Source organism: Ammospiza nelsoni, chromosome 11 (genome assembly GCF_027579445.1).
Source record: "Ammospiza nelsoni isolate bAmmNel1 chromosome 11, bAmmNel1.pri, whole genome shotgun sequence".
Lineage (NCBI taxonomy): Eukaryota > Metazoa > Chordata > Aves > Passeriformes > Passerellidae > Ammospiza > Ammospiza nelsoni.
This window is the reverse complement of record NC_080643.1, coordinates 8,950,426-8,964,708: the sequence shown is the minus strand read 5'-3', so window position 1 is coordinate 8,964,708 and position 14,283 is coordinate 8,950,426. Positions and strand designations below refer to the sequence as shown.

The following is a 14,283-nucleotide window of genomic DNA, read 5'->3' as shown; positions in this document are numbered from 1 at the left end:
CCACACTGTCAGAGGCAGCTGATAACCCCAGAAAGGACTGTGTGCATGTGAAGGGTGACAGGGAGGGGAGAGCCCTGAGACAGAGCTGAGTGGGTAACACAGTGTCGCTTCTTTACAAATCCTTCCTGAGAGCAGAAGACAAGGGCTGGAGTGCTGGGTAAGAAAGCAAACAGTTTTACATTGCCATTATCTCCTGCTGGCAGCTGCCAAACCCAGGCTGCACCCCCTTGGGCTGTTCACTGTGGAGTATCTGCCCAGGCTCCAGCAGAGCAGTTGTTTGCTGGAAGGTGGGCAATGCACTGAGGGGCACAAGTTTATAAAGGAGCTGATCTGCATTTCTGCAGGCCTGAGCAGGGCAACCTTCCCTGGCTTGGCAGGTTTACCTGTGAGACACTTGCTAAGCAAAGCCACCCAAACCTTGCAGCTGCATCCCTGCCTTTGCCTGCCAAGGTGGCAGAGTTCAGGTCATGAGGCTTCCATGTACACAAGGTACATGTACTCTCTTCCCCAGAGGTGACATCCCCAACTATGAACCATCCAGTTCAGGACAGGGACTCTTTCCAAGTCCCCTGCTGGAGCTTGAGACTTCAATGAAAGGGGATGCAGCACCAGCTGGGACACACAAGTTGCTTGTGCTGGCTGTTCTCAGGAAGCTGCTGGCACATGGCACCCCACCAGCACACATGCTGCCCAGTGCCCAAGGTGAGCTCATGCCCCCTCAATTTGTTACAGCCTCAATGCATTGTGCATTAACCACCACACAATTTCTTGTACTTCCCATTTACATATATTTTCCTTGTAGAGCTCCAGATGTGCCTGGGGATGTACAGGTCACCCCACCAGCCTCCACCCTCCCTCAGGTGAGGCTTCTTGCTGCCAAGGTGTGGAGCATGACCTTGGCAGGGCTGTGGGAGCAGTGGCACCAGCAAAGCCTTGTGCTGTGCCCCACAGTCTCCAGCCCAGCCTGGGCAGGGAGGCCAAGAAGCCAGAGACTGCAGGGAGGAGCTAAGCCCATGTATTTTACATCTCTCCTGTGGCAGAGCCATCACTGAGCTGACAGCTCCACAGTTCACCATGGAGCAATGACCCTCGGGAGCTTCAGGCGGGCAGGGGAGGAACCACTCAGCCCCTGGGCACGGCAGGCTCAGGTGCCTCGCGGGGGGATGAGCCCAGCAGCCACCATGCGCCTTTCATTCATCAGGAAGTTGAAGGTTGCACATGCATTCGCCTGTGAATAGAAAAGGGAGTGAGTGAAGCTCCGGCCCTCAGAAAGAAGGGAGACTCGGCCCTTCCCCACACGGCACATGACTCCCTCCCTCCCTCCCTCCCTTTCAATGGGGTGCTGCCTGGTCTCGCCCTTACCGTGTCCTGCACCTCCACGGCAATCCCGCGCTCCCGCATCTGCTTCATCATGGCAGGGTGCAGCCGCTCCACCCTGTCCCCCGTGCCCAGCACCAGGATCTCTGCAAGCAGGGCAAGACAACGGTGGGCAGGGCAGCATTGGAGCTGCCTCGGCCCAGAACTGCCCTTCCTGCGGGCACCAATGGCTCCCGCACAGCCACCCCGACAGGAGCCCCAAGGGGGGCAGCCCGCGCCCCTCCTGCCCCACGTACCTATCCGGGGCTCCAGCAGTCGGAACAGCGACAGACTCTCGAGCGAGATGTCCCGGTGGGAGCCAACCTGCGGGGACACGGCGCCCGTTGAGGGTGGCTGTCCCCGGCGCGCGGTGGCCCCGGCAGCCCCGGCCCCGCCGCCCGGCACTCACGTTCCACTGGAGGATGCTGCGGGGCAGCACGGCGCAGGGCCCCACCACCAGGTCTCCGCTGATGGTGAAGCCGCGGGTGCTGTAGCCCTCGATGAACATGATGTTGGGGGACTCCGGCTCCAGCACCATCACCCGCGTCCGCTGGTACATCTCATCGTCCGCCGGAGTGAGCCGGTGACCCCGGTACGGCGCTCTGCGGGGAGAGTGAGCAGCTGGGACACGGGGGACCCACGGACACCTCCCGGACACCCTGCGGCATCCCACAGGCACCTCCCCCGGTCGCAGGGCAGCGACGGTGCCGGTTGCCGGTGCCGGTACCTGCCCGCCGCCCGCCCCACCGCCGGCACGAGCCGCCGCAGCGCCGCCATGGCCGCGACCCCGCCGGAACCGCCGGGTGGCCCCGCCCCCGCCGCTACCGCCCCCGGGCGGCCGGGGCCGGGACAGCGCCACCGGGGGAGCGGGATCGGAGCGGGGCTCCCGGGAGCCCTCGGGGTCCCCCTGCCCGGGGTCCTGAGGGACGGGAGGGCGGCGACACTCACACACCCGCTGCCTCCGGGCCCGGGCGCGCCCCGACCTGCAGAGCCCAGGTGGGCGCCGGAGCGAAACCGAAAGCGGCTGGTGGCGGGGCGGGAGCGGCACGGCGGGAGAAGGGTGCGGGGTGTCCCGTTGGAGCCTCCCCGCCCCCGCCGCCCCGACCCCGGCGCCAGGAGGGGCTGCGGACCGGCCCGGGCTGCTGTGCCGAACGCTGCGGGGCCGGAGGTGAGAGGGGAGCGAGCGGCTCCCCGGGCGGGAGGGAGCGGGCCCGGGTCTTGGCTGCGATCCCGGCCCGGCCCTGCCGGTGCCCCTGCGCTGCCCCGGGCTCGGCACAGCGCCCCGGTTCCCCGTGTGCCCCGCTGCGGGCGGCTGGTGCCAGTCGGGGCTGAACGCCCGGAGCCGCCGCCGGCACCTCCCTCTGCACTCTCACCCTCCTCTTGCCGCGTTCGGTGCGGCCGGTGGCACTGCGGGCTCAGAGGTGCCCTGGGACAGGGGACCCACGTCCCCACCTGTGTCACCCCCCCGGGGCCAGCCGTGGCCTGACATTGCGGGGGCCACCGGGAAGCTCTCTGGCAGTGCGGCGGAGCATTTCCCGCCACCGTGCCGTGCCGGCGGCATCAGGAATTCCCACAGCCGGCAGCCTCGGCCAGGGCAGGGTCTGCGGGATCTCCGGGCAGCACCGCGGGAGCTCCGCACGGGGCCGGTGGGGTTCCCCACGCGGTTTGAGTTCCCCCCATGCCCCTCGCCGGGGCGGGGGCCGGAGGCACTGGCAGCGGCGGGGCCGGGCCGGGCCGTGCCGCCTCTAGGCGCAGGTGCCGGGGCAGGTGCCCTCCCTCGGGGACGGCTCGTGTTTCCGGGCCCCGTCGGGGGCTGATGGGCTGGCACCAGTTGCTCCAGCCCCACCGGGGCTTTGTTCGGAGCCGTTTCCTTTTGGCTCGGCCGTGCCGCCCTCCCCTTGGCACCCGGCCCGCGGCGCGGGGGGAGCCGGCAGCACAACCCCGGTCACAACGGCCCGGCGGTGGCTCCCACTCACCTCCTCCGCCCCGCTCCCCGCCGGTAAGTCGCCCTCTCCCCTCCTGGCCCACCGACTGCCCCAGGCTCGGGGTGGCATGGCCGTGGTGCCCGTGCCCATCCCTCCGCGGCGCCAGCGCGGGCAACGGAATCCCAAAAGCAGCTGTTCCCGCTGTGCCCAGCTGCCCTGGGGTTTCGTTACCCGCGCTCCCGCCACCGCCTCGCCGCACCCCTGCCCACCTGCCTGTGCTGGGCAAGAGCCGCGTGTCCCACTGCAACCCTGCCGGGGCTAGGGCAGCGCCTGGGCCACGCTGGAAGAAGGGGGTGTCAGGACGGGGGATCGCCCGTGCCCAGCCTCGTGGCTCAGCCCCTGCACCGGGCTGGGGGGCGCTTCTGTTTCTTGTGCCCCCAACAGCTAAAAATAGCAGCTGGCTTCCTGGGAGAGTGTGGGGAGCAGGGCTGCTGGGCCACAGCGTGGATGTGGTGCAGGCTGTGACACTGCCAAACTTCCTGCCCATGCCGGCTCTCCCTGGCCCTCGCAGCACCCCAGTCCCTGCAGGGATGGCAGGATCCAGCCCCTGAGAGAGAGATGGCTTTGGAATGACACGATCACTCCCGCTGAGCCAGCAGCCAGAGAGCCATCGGGGATGTCGTGTCTTTCCAAAGCTCTTTCGGCGCCTCCGAGAGCCCTCCCCAGGCCAGTGCGCTGCCGGGGCCCACGTGGGCGGCCTGCAGACGCTCTGGGGATGTGGACGGATCCAGCCTGGACCCAGCTTGAGTGGTGACACAAGGTCCAGCAAGTCCCCCTGGCCGCGCAGGGTCCTGGGCAGCTCCTGCCCTGCGGACAGTCAGCAGTTGGTCTGGTGTGAGCAGCGATTCTCAGATCACCTCTTGGCTGTGGGTGGTGCAGGGAGCACCCCACCATGGCACGGCTGGGGGACGTGTTCTCAGTCCTGCCCTGGGGCTGCAGATTCTCACTGGCTGTGGGCTGCAGCCCTGGGGATCCAGAGCTGCCTGAGGAGCCCCAAAGGCAGTTGTTGCATTCCTGGAAGAGCCCATGCGGCAGGATCTGCCCTCACCCTGCTCCCCCCCCCCTTTTCCCCCATGCACACAAGCCCTGGAGGAACTGGTTTGGGCCCTGCGGGCAGAGCTCCTTCCTTTCCCCGCACCCCCCACCTGCCTACCGGGGAGGGCAGGAAGGGCACAACAGAAAGGGAGGTCCCTAACACTGTGCTGTGGTGGGGTTTGGTGCTTCCTGCTCCTGTCAGTCAGGCTTGGTGCCACGGGGCTGGGGCTGTGCTGGGCCCTTGCCCTGTCCCCAGTTCAGCAGCCACTGGCACACTTGTCAGGGAGCTGGCCAGCACTGAGCTCTCTGTCAGATCTGTGCTTCAACCATTGCTGTGGAGCAGCTCAGCTCTGCAGATGTAATCAAGACCATGATGGCGTGATCTAATCGCTTCCACTTCCTTCTTCCTGGGGCTGATAAGCAGGACACTGCTCATGTGCTGGACAGGAGAGCAGCCCTCTGGGGCAGGCCTGGAGAACATGGCAGGGCGTGCACACACAGCTGCTCATCGCTGTGCCACACAGAAGCCATGCTGCAGGCACATGGGTGCTGCTGATGTTCCTCAGCCATCGTGTCAGAGTCCAGCCAAGCCCTGGGGCTTATCTGGACAGGCTGGACTGCCCAGCAAGGGTCTGCCAGTGGCACCATGCCCACAGCTGGGGTCCGCCTCACACACTCCAGCCCATCCAAACCTCCTTTCCCACCACAGTTCAGGCCCTGGACCTGCTCCCAGGGCCCCTTGTTGTCCCCAGCAGCCCAGGGACCGCCAGGCTGTGCTCTGGGCTGGGCCATGCCCATGGCTGTGCTGCACTCTCTACCCCAAGCAGCCCTTTCTGCCCAGGCCTCTCTGACTATGGCACAGCCTCTGGCTCCTGCTCCTGCTCAGCTCCTGAGGGTTTTACGTCTGGGCTCCCCGGTTTTGGAGAAGAGAGGACGCCACTCCTACACGCCTCAAAGTGACACCATGGCCCCGCTGGGGTGAGGCTGAGTGGGACTGACACCCTCTCGGGCTATTGCAGCCCTGTGGTCCTGCCCTGACACATCCATCATGGCGGCGCCCGCTGCCCGCCACACCCACCATGGCGGCTCCGCGCCCGTCCCCCCAAGATGGCCGCCCTGCCCGGCCAAGGCGCCCGTCACCAAGATGGCCGCCCGGGAGCGCCGCACGCAACATGGCGGCCTCCTGGGAGAGGCGTGACATCATTTCCGGCCGCGGTGGCGGAAGCGCGCGATGGGCGAGGAGATGGACGGCGGCCGCCCGGGGGTGGCGGCGACGCTGCGGGCGCTGAACGGGGCCCTGGGGCGGCCCGCCGCGCTCTGGGTGAAGGAGAGCGGCGCCCGCAACCTGCGCCACCGGGACTTCCTGGCGCCGCGGGCCGCGCTGAGCGCCGCCTTTCCCGGCGGGCAGGTAGGCCGCGGCGGCGTGGGCAGGGCTGGCTCGGGAGCGGGATTTGCGGGAGCGGTTTGATGGGGCCGGGGCTGGAGCCGTCCTGTGCCCGTGCAGCCCGGACCGCTCCTCGCCCTCCGCCCGCAGGTGCCCCCCGAGGCCGTGTCGGCGGTGCCGTCGCTGCGGGGCCCGGCGGTGCTGCCGCTGCGGGTCTGCCGGCAGACGGCGGCGGGGCTGGCGGTGCAGGTGCACCGGCCCGAGGCCTTCCAGCGCCTGCTGGGGGCTCTGCCCGGCCCGGCCGCCCCCGCCGCGGGGCCGCGCACGGGCTGCGTGGTGCTGCACTGCCCGGCCCTGCGCAGCAGCCCCGCGGCCCTGCGGCCCCGCCACCTCCGCTCCGTCCTGCTGGCCGACCACCTGGCCCAGCTGCTGCGCGCCCAGGGGTGAGTGCTCCGGCCCGTGCTGCTCCCGGCCCCGCCGCAGCGCCCGCCGCTCCCAGCGCCTGCCTCGCCCTCTCCCGCAGGGTCGACGTGCGCCTGGTCCCTGCCCTCAGCGAGGAGAGGAGCTGGGACGTCCTGCGGCAGCTCCGCGTCTGCTGGCCCTCCGGCCCCGGCGGCTCGGCCCTCGCTGATGCCATCTCGGCCTTGAAGGCAGAGCTGGGCCGGTGCCCCTGTGCCGCAGCCTGTGAGCCGGGGCCAGGCACAGCCGAGGGTGTCATCTCTAAGGTGCACCTGAAGAGCTTCGTGGAGCAGCAGGGCTTGTTGGGCTACGACCCCAATCTAGATGTGCTTCTCGGTGAGCCTCACATGTACAGCAGCTCAGGTGTGGCAGTGGGGATGGAATGGGTGCAAATAGACCTGTTTCCTTTCAGCTGTTTTTAACAAAAATAAGGTGGGGTTGTGGACACAAATGGCTTGCCTCTCTTGTTCTCCTTCAGTCTGGTTTGAGCCTGGGGCAGATCTGATGCTGGGGGGTGGAGAATGCCGTGTCCCACTGTGTGTCCTTCCTTCTTTCAGTGACAGAGAGGATGCTGCAGTCCTTGGCTGAGCTGCAGGAAGCTGTTCTGCAGTGTCCAGTGAGTGATCCCACAGCACTGCCCACCTCTCTCCTCCCAAGTGTCCCTTCCTTCTGGCAGGCAATGGGATTGAGCTCCCTGTTGTGCTCTCCTGCAGGCCAAAGGCCAGAGCAGTTGCTGCAGCATCATGCATGTGGTGAACTGTGAGGAGGAATTCCAGCAGCAGCAGCTGGATGTGCTCTGGAGGATTTTGGATCCGGGAGCCCACACAGCTTTGCAGGTGAGCAAGAGCAACCTCTAACCCTTCTCAGTGTGGCCCCCAGCATCCATCCTTGGCTCTAGGCTTAGAACAGGGCTGGATTTCACTCCATTCTCAGCCTCTGTGCGTTTCAGAAACACCTTGTCTGTGGGCCAGTGAAGGTGACCAACCCCTCATCACCCATTGGGGCAGACCAGTACTTCCAGTAAGTTGCTGTGCAGGGCACCTGCTGCTTTCTCTGCTGCTAAGGCTCCCTGTGGGCCAGCTCAGCCCACAGCAGGTGGCTCTGTCTGTGTTTGTCCCAGGCTCCGGAAGCACCAGATGTATGAGGCCTCCGTGATCAAGTATGGGGAGCTTGCACAAGGTGACAGCTGGGCTCCATGGGGATGCTGCTCCATCCCATCTTCATTGCTCCCATGAGTCCACAGCTGGGGGGGCTGCACCTGCAGGGTGCTCCTTCTCCCCTCCAGGACTGAGCCAGGTGTTGCCCTCGCTTTGGGAAGGCATGTGAACATCCAGGGCACTGGCAGAGAGCAACTCCTGATGGGAGCCAGGGCTGGTGCCGTGGTGGTCCTCAACCAGGGGTGTCCTGCCTGGGTGCTGGGGGTATCAGTACATGGGAATGGAGCAAGCTGTGCATGATGGCACCTACATTCTCCACAGATGAGGCCTGGACAGAGGTGATTGATACCCTGACAGTGGCTGCCATCAGGTTTGAGATGCTGAGCACTGCTCACCGGAGTCAGGTAGGACAGTGGCTTGCATGGGGCCAGGGCTGGCAGGCTGTGGGAAGAGTAGATCTGTGCTGAGCAGCCTGGACTGTGGCTTCTCCCTGCCCTCAGATCACCCTGGACCTGGAGAACAACAGCATCTCCACAAAGGGAACAAAGAGTGGTGCCTTTGTGATGTACAACTGTGCCCGACTGGCCACGCTCTTCAGCACCTTCCAGCGGGCTGTGGAGCAGGGTGAGCATCAGCCCCAGCACCTCCTCTGACAGCCACTGCTGGAGCCACAGGGGCTTCTTTGGGCACAGCAGTCTCCCTGCTTTCCAGGCACATACCCACCTCTGCCACCAGTGTCTGAACTGAACTTCTCCTGCCTCCGAGAAGAGGTGAGTGCTGAGACGAGGAATGGGGGGATTTGTGCACCCTTGGCTCTGGGGATGGATGCTATGGCCCAGGAGAATCTGACACTTACACATGTCATCCCTTCACAGGGTGAATGGCTCCTGCTCTTCAACTATCTCCTGCCCTTCCCTGAAGTCCTGCAGCAGGCAGCACAGCTGCCCCCACCCTCCAAGGGGATCCGGATCACTGCCAGCACAGAGACAGTAAGTGCCATGTGCCACAGCACCCGTGGATGCTGCTCCAGCAGGCCCAGCCCAGGGCAAAGCTTCAGGCCAGCAGGTGCTGCCCATCAGTGAGCAACACAGGGACAGTGCTGAGAGAATAGATGGCCATGCCCCTGGGGCAGTTCCTGCTTTGCTTGGGGTGGGTGAGGGCCCAAGACCAGCCAGAATTCACTGTGCCATGAGAATGTCTCTGCCTTGTAGGTGTGCAAGTTCCTTATCCAGCTCAGCATGGATTTCAGCTCCTACTACAACCGGGTGCACATCCTGGGGGTGAGTTAGGTGTGCCAGCCTGAGCCTTGTGCCCCTGCAGTCTTTGGGGCTGCACTGCTCATGGGGGGGGGGCAGCCATGTGGGGAATGGTGCCAGGAGTGTGATGGTCCCCTGTCCCATCCTCCAAGGGAGCACAGGCAGCAGTGCCTGCAGGGCCAGCCTGCCAAGGGGCAGTTTGGCCACCAGTCCCAAGCTGCCTTTCTCCCTGCAGGAGCCGTTCCCTCATCTCTTTGACCAGATGTTTGCTCGCCTCCAGCTGCTGGGAGCAGTGAGAGATGTGTTCCACAGTGCCCTGGCAACCCTGCACCTCCCTCCCCTCAGCCAGATCTGAGCCACCCCTGAAGAGCTTGACCATGATGTGACAGTCACCTACACACCACACCTTGGGGGGAGAACAGGGCACACTGTCCTGGCAGGGCAAGGGCTGCTCCAGTGGCAGGCAAGGCACAGTTCAGCCCCATGGAGGCATTTCCCTTCCCATGGTGTTTGGGGATTGGTCTGTGCTCTCTGCAGCTGTGCCCAGTGTGGGACATGGATGCCCCTCCACATCCACACCAGCAGAAGTGAAAAGGGCTCCCATGCCACCCCAGAAAGATGGGCTGGGAGTACTGGGGAGGTGGCAGCAGGGACCAGTCACCACAAAGACAGACAAATGCCAACTTCACTTCCCTCAAAACTTTATTGAAAGGTGCTCCGTGCTGGCAGGGAGCTCCTGAGGCTCCTGGCTCCTGTTGGGCTCTGAGCCAGGCCCCAGTATTGGGGTCCAATACACTTGTTGCTGGACAACCCCTCTATGTGTCTGACCTCAGGGTTGTTTGTCTTTCCTTCCTTTCTTTGGTCTGACTGTCCTGGATCCTGCTGATATGTAGGAAAAACCCACTTGGCCTGCAGGGGGTGGTATTTGTGGGCAGCCCAGCCACCCCTGATGCCACAAGGGTGCTGCTGTGGAGGATCAGTGTCCCTGTGGATTTCAGCTCTGCAGGGTCAAGAGTGTCACACAGGGCTCTGTCTGTGGACACGCAAGGCTGCAGCCCACCATGTGTCACACCAGTACCCGACCCTTCCTGGCCTCCTGCTGCTCTCAAGCTCCCAGGGCCGGGCCATATCCTCAGTGCCCTCCCAAGCAAGGTTCCTCTCTGAGACCAAGACTGGAAAGCTGACATTGGTCCTTCACACCTTGCAGAGAAGAGCTGCCCTTGGGCAGCAGGGGCTAACAGCCCCACTTCCTTACTGCATGGGGAAGCCCTAGGCTTGTCTGGAGGGATCACATCTGCCTTCTCAGAGACCACTGGCCTCAAGCACCACAACCATGGCATGTGCCTGAAGGAGCCAAGTATGCCTGTCCCCTCAGGACAAGACACACAAGTGTGCAGGCTCGAGGCAGGGACCACAGTGATGGGCAAAGCCCAAGTGCAGGGTGCCCTCTGAATGCAGGCAGGGATCTGGGTGTGTCACACACCTGCCTCATTACTGAGGAGCCTCTTGTGGAGGAGGTTTGGAGCAGGCTGTGCCACACAGCATCTCCAGGCCCTGCCCACAGAGCACGCAGTAGTAGCGCAGCTCACCCCCAGCCTCCTCCACCTCCCAGCAGTCGAGCTCAGCTAGGTCAGGCACGTGGAAGAAGGTGGTGCTGAGGGGCAGCAGCTCTCCTGGGCAGCGGTTCCACAGCGTCAGGCGCTGGTCCACTGAGGCCGAGAGCAGCAGGTCTGGCCGCAGCACGCGGATCCCCGTCACGTGGGCAGCGTGGGCACAGGGCCTGCACACCCGCTCCAGGACCCGCAGGCAGGTCCCTGCCGTGCCCTCAGCCCTGCCCAGGGCTACCTCCAGCAGGCAGACGTGGATGGAGCCATCGTCGCTGCCGCTGGCCACGAGGTACCGTCCCTCGGGCGTCTCTCGGATGTGGAGGCTGTTGACGCCGCAGCTGTGCGCCATGACCGTGACCAGCGGGGCCTCTAGGGCTGGGAAAACAGGCTGGGTCAGGAGAGCAGTGCTCACCTTGGCAGAGGGAGCACAAGAGCTGCTGGGCAGCAGCACTCACCCAAGGGCTGCATCTCTCCCTCTGCTTGGTGCAGGGCGTCTGCTGCATCCGTGATGGGGCCGGTGATGTCCCAGAAGGCAATGCTGCCATCAGTGGCTGCGCTGCACAGGAGGTGCCTCCTAGAATGGGGGGTGTAGAGGGAGTCTCTGGCTGCAGCCCTGGGGGTCCCCACTGAGATCCGTGGAAGTGGCAGAGCAGCCCCCAGGGATTAACTTCTCCCTTCCCTCTACCTGCTGAGCTGCCAGCACTCTGCAAGGACAGACATTTCTCCCCAGAGCCCATCAATTGCAGCCCAGCATTCAGGGCTCACCTCTCTCCTCCTGCCCCTGTGTGCAGGAATGCTTCCACCTTCAGCACACAGCGCTGGTGGTGAAATGACTCTGCCACCAGCACCAACTTCCGAGCAGCCTCCAGCAGCCCAAAGATCCTGTAATGGAGCAGAGGCCAGTTGGCTGTGGGAGAGTAGGAGCTTCTGGCTCCACTGCCCCATTTCCCACCATGCCCTGTCTTAAGGCCAGCTCAGAGCAGGCCACATCCCATGGCAGTAACCTCCTGATTTGAGCCTGCTCTGCTGCCATCACCAGCTCCATTCTCCCTGCCAAGCCCCATGATGGCTCCTCACCGGACTGATCCATCGCTGCAGGCAGCAGCCAGGAATTTCCAGGGTGTTGGCAGCTGCTTGGTGCTTATCCCAGGCACAACTGACAGGGACATGTACCTGCAGCAAAGACACAACATTCACCAACACCTCTGTGGCCCCATGGAGGTGGGTGGCCCAGGAGAGCAGCCCTGAGCCTTTCCCTAACACCAAAAGCTCCTTGAGGCCCACAGCGCACTGTACACCAGGAATCACACATGAAGCCACGTTGGTTCTGTCTGCCTCAGCTGAACCTGCAGCTGCACAGAGCAGGTATTCCAGTGGAGGCCCATGCAGCTCCCAACACCCTCCCACACTGTGATCACTACTAATCCTGCCTTGGGCAGTCCCTGATCATCACCTAGTCTCTGGGTCCATCTTGACAAGCTTGTGCCTGTTCTTCTTCTTCTCCCAGTGCTTGTCCAGCCGGTGGGAGGCCACGTGCATGATCTGGCAGGCCACAGCACTCTGAGCCGCCGTGTCCCCAGTGCACAGCAGCCGGTAGCACTCGATCTGTGCACGGCCACCAGCAGAGAAGAGCAGGGCAGACAAGCCCTCATCACCAAGGCCCTCATCTCCAGGTCCCATGGCGAATGCCAACGTCCTCACACTGGAAATGTGGTCACTGAGGCGGGCAAGGGGCACAGCTGCCCGAGAGTTTTCACTGAGCACCAGGACACAGGTCGTGGTGTCCTCACTGCCGGTGACAAACACGTTAACGGTGGCAGGGCCAGGCACCTGCAGGGCCCCCATGCGCCGCACGCAGGTGATCTCCCGCCCGTGCAGGGATTCCAGCAGCACCTGCTGCTTGCAGGGCTCGGCCTCACGGTGGTACAGCATCACATCCCCAGACTTGATAAAGGCGAACACCTCGGCCAAGGGGCTGCTGCAGTAGCTCCAGGAGCGGTGCCCGCCCCCGCAGGGGATGCAGTGCATGTTCTCGCCGGTCCTGCTGCTCCACACCACGAAGTTGTCAGCGTGAAAGCCCAGCACAAGCAGGTCCCCATCCGAGGTGAAGTGCAGCTCCTCAATCCATTGCAGCCCTTTGCAGGGCCTGTGCTTCTGCAGGACCTCCAGCTGCTGGTCCCACAGGCGGAGCTGGCGGTAGACACCATCCCGGCCCGTGCTGTAAATGTAGCCCTGGTGGATGGTCACCGAGGTAACTCCTGTCTTCCCATGGAGTCCAAAGAGCACTGACAGTGGGGACTCAAGAGGAAGAGCCTCTTTGTGCAAAAAGCAAGAGGGCTCCAGCTCATTGCTGGAGTCCTCAACAACGGGGTTAGTGCCACCATTGACAATGCTGGTGCTTTCTGCAGCCCACCCCGAGGAGCTGCTGCAAGGAAAGAGGAGGAGGGAGCCCCGGCGGTCCCCACAGACCAGGAGCCCTTCCTGGGGCAAGAAGGCGGCACAGGTGTGCCAGCGCTGCTTGCAGGGGGGCAGCAGGTACCGACCCATGAGCCGCACCCAGGGAGCCTGCCCGGGGCGGTGGGTGACGTCCAGCCAGAGCATCTCCCCGTCGGGACCAGAGGCCAGAAGAGCAGCAGCGGTGTCGGGGAGCAGCCCGGGACGGAGAGCCCAGCTCAGCCCGTGCACGGCCCCCTCGAACAGCGTGAGCTCGGTGGCGGCCCCGGGGCGGCTCAAGGCGAAAAGGAGGAGGCGCCCATCGCCGCCGGCCACGGCGCAGAGCGTCTCGTCCCATCCGTGCAGCGGGGCGGCTGCCAGCACGGCGCGGGGCCCGCTGGCGGCGGGGTGCAGCACCGGCGTCCAGCAACCCTGAGCCACCTCGAATGCCGCCAGCCCGCCCGCCTCGTCCAGCACCAGCACCCGCTGCGGCCCCACCAGCAGCACGGCCCGCGGCCGCTCCCGGGCCCCCAGCGCTGCAACCGCAGGGATCGCCGCTGTAGCCTCCCGCCGAGGCTGCCAGAGCCGGACGCCGCCGTCGTCGCCGCCCGTGGCCAGGCGGCCGCCGGCGGGGCGCAGGGCCAGGGCGCGCAGGGCCCCGCGGTGCCCGCGCCGCGCCCGCCGCACGGTGCCGCCGCCGCCCCACTCCAGGCAGGCGCCGTCCTCCCCGGCGCTGACCGGGAGCGGCCCCCGCAGCACTACGGCGGCCACTCGCGCCCCGTGCCCGTAGCACACCAGCAGGCAGGTGCCGGCCCCGTCCCCGCCGCCCAACTCGCCCACGGCCCACAGCCGCACGCTGCGGTCTTCGGAGGCGGAGACGAGCAGTCCCCGCGACGCCGCGTAGCAGAGCGCTAGCACCGCGCCCCGGTGCCCGCACAGCTGACGGTGCGGGGCCGCGGCCGCCGCCGCCCGCCACACCACCACGTTCCCCATCGCCGTGCCGGCCGCCAGCGCCAGCCGTCCCCAGCTCATCCCCGCCAGCACGGCGCAGCGCAGCGCCCCGGCCCCGCCACAGCTCGCCTGCCGCAGCCAGCGCCCGCCCCCCCACCACTCGTAGAGCGCCACGGTCCCGCCGCCCAGCGCCAGCGCCAGCCGCCCGCCCGCCGCCCACCGCGCCTCCCACACCCGCGCCCGGAGCTCGCGCGAGGCCCCGCCACCGCACGCCGCCAGCAGCGGCCCAGCGCCCGCTCCGCCGCGCCGCACCGCCAGCACCGCCAGCCAGCGCCCGCCGAACACCGCTACTCGCGCCGCCGGCCCGGGTCCCGGCTCGGTCCGCAGCCCCTGCACGCTGGCCTCACGCAGCACGCTCCGCCGGCCCGCCGCCGCCGCCGGCCCGCCGCCGCTCAGCCGAAACGCCACCACCTCCGGGCCTGTACCTGCGGGACACCGCGTCAGCCGCTGCCGCTGGCCCCGCCGCCCGCCCCGGTCCGGTCCCAGCGCTCACCCGCCAGCAGCACATCCCCCGCGAACTCCAGCGCGGTCACCGGGGCCACAAGAGCTACCGACTCCATCTTGGCCCTACCAACCCCGCCCCCGCCCCCTCAGCGCTCA

The 14,283-nt window shown here is 65.7% G+C and overlaps 3 protein-coding genes across 7 annotated transcripts; 1 reads left to right on the top strand and 2 right to left on the bottom strand.

Moving 5' to 3' along the window:
• Positions 1–764: 764 nt before the first annotated feature.
• Positions 765–14,240, bottom strand: NDUFAF3 (NADH:ubiquinone oxidoreductase complex assembly factor 3). 5 transcript variants are annotated; one of them, XM_059479955.1, is made up of 5 exons: positions 14,177–14,240; positions 1,766–1,958; positions 1,614–1,680; positions 1,363–1,463; positions 765–1,228 (listed from the first exon to the last, which is right to left on the bottom strand). In XM_059479955.1, exons 2-5 carry the CDS (start codon positions 1,913–1,915, stop codon positions 1,145–1,147), a joined length of 402 nt encoding a protein of 133 aa, XP_059335938.1. In that variant the 5' UTR covers positions 1,916–1,958; positions 14,177–14,240; the 3' UTR covers positions 765–1,144. The 5 variants fall into 5 exon arrangements, with proteins under 5 accessions (XP_059335938.1, XP_059335935.1, XP_059335933.1 ...); XM_059479952.1 differs by lacking the exon at positions 14,177–14,240 and adding an exon at positions 14,109–14,144; XM_059479950.1 differs by lacking the exon at positions 14,177–14,240 and adding an exon at positions 2,730–2,926.
• Positions 5,425–9,450, top strand: DALRD3 (DALR anticodon binding domain containing 3). The gene is given in 16 exon segments (XM_059480434.1): positions 5,425–5,542; positions 5,545–5,562; positions 5,565–5,612; positions 5,615–5,784; positions 5,911–6,203; positions 6,284–6,582; positions 6,777–6,835; positions 6,933–7,055; positions 7,169–7,239; positions 7,340–7,398; positions 7,698–7,780; positions 7,877–8,000; positions 8,088–8,146; positions 8,252–8,365; positions 8,588–8,656; positions 8,868–9,450. Coding segments are annotated over 16 exon segments (1,827 nt in total). The 3' UTR covers positions 8,988–9,450.
• Positions 9,572–14,243, bottom strand: WDR6 (WD repeat domain 6). The gene is made up of 6 exons (XM_059480335.1): positions 14,177–14,243; positions 11,693–14,102; positions 11,317–11,412; positions 11,005–11,121; positions 10,720–10,813; positions 9,572–10,627 (listed from the first exon to the last, which is right to left on the bottom strand). Exons 1-6 carry the CDS (start codon positions 14,241–14,243, stop codon positions 10,124–10,126), a joined length of 3,288 nt encoding a protein of 1,095 aa, XP_059336318.1. The 3' UTR covers positions 9,572–10,123.
• Positions 14,244–14,283: the final 40 nt, after the last annotated feature.